Source organism: Salvelinus namaycush, chromosome 23 (assembly GCF_016432855.1).
Source record: "Salvelinus namaycush isolate Seneca chromosome 23, SaNama_1.0, whole genome shotgun sequence".
Lineage (NCBI taxonomy): Eukaryota > Metazoa > Chordata > Actinopteri > Salmoniformes > Salmonidae > Salvelinus > Salvelinus namaycush.
In genome coordinates, this window is record NC_052329.1 from 8104277 (window position 1) to 8108507 (window position 4231).

Below are 4231 nucleotides of genomic sequence, written 5' to 3' on the forward strand. Positions count from 1 at the left end.
AGGACTAAGATTGAATCGTACTACACCGGCTCCGATGCTCGTCGGATGTGGCAGGGCCTGCAAACTATTACAGACTACAAAGGGAAGCACAGCCGTGAGCTGCCCAGTGACACGAGCCTATCAGACGAGCTAAATCACTTCTATGCTCGCTTCGAGGCAAGCAACACTGAGGCATGCATGAGAGCATCAGCTGTTTTGGACGACTGTGTGATCACGCTCTCCTAGCCGATGTGAGTAAGCCTTTAAACAGGTCAACATACACAAGGCTGCGGGGCCAGACGGATTACCAGGACGTGTGCTCCGGGCATGTGCTGACCAACTGGCAGGTGTCTTCTCTGACATTTTCAACATGTACCTGCTTGAGTCTGTAATACCAACATGCTTCAAGCAGACCACCATAGTCCCTGTGCCCAAGAGCACTAAGGTAACCTGCCTAAATGTCTACAGACCCGTAGCACTCACTTCCATAGCCATGAAGTGCTTTAAAAGGCTGGTAATGGCTCACATTAACACCATTATCCCAGAAACCCTAGACCTACTCCAATTTGCATACAGCTCAAACAGATCCACAGATGATGCAATCTCTATTGCACTCCACACAGCTCTTTCCCACATGGACAAAAGGAACACCTATGTGAGAATGCTATTGATTGACGACGGTTCAGCGTTCAACACCATAGTGCCCTCAAAGCTCATCACTAGGCTAAGGATCCTGGGACTAAACACTTCCTACTGCAACAGGATCCTGGACTTCCTGACGGGCTGCCCACAGGTGGTGAAGGTAGGTAGCAACACATCTGCCACGCTGATCCTAAACGCTGTAGCCCCTCAGGCGTGCATGCTCAGTCCCCTCCTGTACTCCCTGTTCACCCACGACTGCATGGCCAGGCAGGACTCCAACACCATCATTAAGTTTGCAGACGACACAACAGTGGTAGGCCTAATCACCAACAACGATGAGACCGCCTATAGGGAAGAAGTCAGAGACCTGGCCGGGTGGTGCCAGAATAACAACCTATCCCTCAACGTAATCAAGAAAAAAAGAGATGATTGTGGACTACAGGAAAAGGAGGAGCGAGCACGTCCCCATTCTCATCAATGGGGCTGTAGTGGAGCAGGTTGAGAGCTTCAAGTTCCTTGGTGTCCACATCACCAACCAACTAGAATGGTCCAAACACACCAAGCCAGTCGCGACAAAACCCATCCCCCCTCAGGAGAAAATATTTGGCATGGGTCCTCAGATCCTCAAAAGGTTCTACAGCTGCAACATCGAGAGCATCCTGACTGGTTGCATCACTGCCTGGTACGGCAACTGCCCGGGCTCCGACCGCAAGGCACTACAGAGGGTAGTGCGTACGGCCCAGTACATCACTGGGGCCAAGCTTCCTGCCATCCAGGACCTCTTCACTAGGCATGTCAGAGGAAGGCCCTAAAAATTGTCAAAGACCCCAGACACCAGTCAAAGACTGTTCTCTCTACTACCGCATGGCAAGCGGTACCGGAGCACCAAGTCTAGGACCAAAAGGCTTCTCAACAGCTTTTACCCCCAAGCCATAAGACTCCTGAACAAGTAATCAAATGGCTACCCGGACTATTTGCACCCCACTGCCAACCCCTCTTTTGCGCTGTTGCTACTCTCTGTTTATCATCTCTGCATAGTCACTTTCACTATACATTCTGTCACGCCCTGATCTGTTTCACCTGCCCTTGTGATTGTCTCCACCTCCTCCAGATGTGGCTTGTTTTCCCCAGTGTATTTATCCCTGTGTTTCCTGTCTCTCTGTGCCAGTTTTGTATGTTGTATGTGCCAGTTTCATCTTGTATGTTTCCAAGTCAACCAGCGGTTTTCCCGTTCTCCTGCTTTTTGCATTCTCCTTTTTCTAGTCCTCCCGGTTTTGACCCTTGCCTGTTTTCTGGACTCTTTACCCGCCTGCCTGACCATTCTGCCTGCCCTGATCTCGAGCCTGTCTGCCACTCTGTACCTCCTGGACTCTTTACCCACCTGCCTGACCATTCTGCCTGCCCTGATCTCGAGCCTGTCTGCCACACTGTACCTCCTGGACTCTGATCTGGTTTTGACCTTTTGCCTGTCCATGACCATTCTCTTGCCTACCCCTTTTTGGATTATTAATAAATATCAAAGACTCAAACCATCTGCCTCCTGTGTCTGCTTCTGGGTCTCGCCTTGTGCCTTGATACATTCATGTACATATTACCTCAATTAGCCCGACTAACCGGTGCTCCCGCACATTGAGTCTGTACCGGTACCACCTGTATATAGCCTCCACATTGAGTCTGTACCGGTACCACCTGTATGTAGCCTCCACATTGAGTCTGTACCGGTACCACCTGTATATAGCCTCCACATTGACTCTGTACCGGTACCCCCTGTATATAGTCTCCACATTGAGTCTGTACCGGTACCACCTGTATATAGCCTCCACATTGACTCTGTACCAGTACCACCTGTATATAGCCTCCACATTGACTCTGTACCGGTACCCCCTGTATATAGCCTCCACATTGACTCTGTACCGGTACCCCCTGTATACAGCCTCCACATTGACTCTGTACCGGTACCACCTGTATATAGCCTCCACATTGACTCTGTACCGGTACCCCCTGTATATAGTCTCCACATTGAGTCTGTACCGGTACCACCTGTATATAGCCTCCACATTGAGTCTGTACCGGTACCACCTGTATATAGCCTCCACATTAGTCTGTACCGGTACCACTGTATATAGCCTCCACATTGACTCTGTACGGTACCACCTGTATATAGCCTCCACATTGAGTCTGTCCGGTACCACCTGTATATAGGCTCCACATTGACTCTGTACGTACCACCTGTATATAGCCTCCACATTGAGTCTGTACCGGTACCACCTGTATATAGGCTCCACATTGACTCTGTACCAGTACCACCCTGTATATAGCCTCCACATTGACTCTGTACCGGTACCACCTTGTATATAGCCTCCACATTGACTCTGTACCGGTACCACCTGTATATACCTCCACATTGAGTCTGTACCGGTACCACCTGTATAGGCTCCACATTACTCTGTACCAGTACCACCTGTATATAGCCTCCACATTGACTCTGTACCGGTACCACCTGTATATAGCCTCCACATTGACTCTGTACCGGTACCACCTGTATATAGTCTCACTAATGTTATTTTTACTGTCATTTTACAGTTAAAAAAAAAAAGGTATTTCTTTACTTATCTATTGTTCACCTAATACCTAGTTTGTACTTAAAAATTGCACTGTTGGTTATGGCTTGTAAGTAAACATTTCACTGTAAGGTCTACACCTGTTGTATTCGGCGCACGTGACAAATAAACTTTGATTTGACTTTGAGTGCTTATGTCCATGGTCTATCATATTAGAGACTGCTTCCACAAAAACAAACAAACAAACAAAGGCTTTACAAATGAACCAACTCAATCTCCCAGAGACATCCGAGAGGAGGTGGTCAAGATCAACGGAGCGCACTGGAGGAAATGAATCACAAGGGAACTGTGGTAGAAAGAGGGGGGAGAACAGGAGGAAGAGAGATGAAAAGGGGGGGATTATAGAGGTGAACTGGGGCATGGAGTTATGTGAAGGACGAGACAGATGGAAGAGGAGGAGAGGAAATCAGACAGTTTACCTTCAATGATGTGCTTCCTGTTGAGTCCTCTCTCGGTTTCGGCTCTGGAAAATAACATATAAGTGAATATACACATCATTGGAGGCTGCTGAGGGGAGGACGGACAATAATAATGTCCAGAACAGAGCATGGAGTGGCATCAAACACCTGTAAACCATGTGTTTGATGTATTTGAGACCATTCCACCTATTCCGCTCCAGCTATTACCACGAGCATGTCCTCCCCAATGAATGTGCCACCAGCCTCCTGTGATAAACACACAGAAAAGTATACACAGAAGGAGAAACTGATTAGATCATTGAACTGGTCCCACCAGCCAACAAGATGCCTACAAATAGCTGAAAAGACAAGAGACACAAATACAGGAAAATAATCCTGCAGCAACAGGACATGTGGATTATAATTAATGGATTTTTTTTTGCGGTTGATCCATTAAGTATGACATTTGAAAGTGTAAATTACAAACTTTAGAAGCTTTTTTAAAACTCAAATGCACTACAAGTTCTCCTGCAACAGGGTGATCAAATTAAGATCCTACTGTAAATCTGTACAATTTGCTCTGGGAAGCAT

The 4231-nt window shown here is 47.5% G+C and overlaps 1 protein-coding gene across 1 annotated transcript in view; it reads right to left on the reverse strand.

The window, feature by feature from the left end:
* Positions 1-3719, reverse strand: part of LOC120018943 (voltage-gated potassium channel subunit beta-1-like) — a 30336-nt gene extending 26617 nt beyond the window's left edge. The window contains exon 1 of the mRNA XM_038962156.1: positions 3662-3719. Within this exon, the coding sequence (XP_038818084.1) occupies positions 3662-3719 (58 nt within the window). The remainder of the gene's footprint in view (positions 1-3661) is intronic.
* Between the last annotated feature and the right edge of the window lie 512 nt (positions 3720-4231).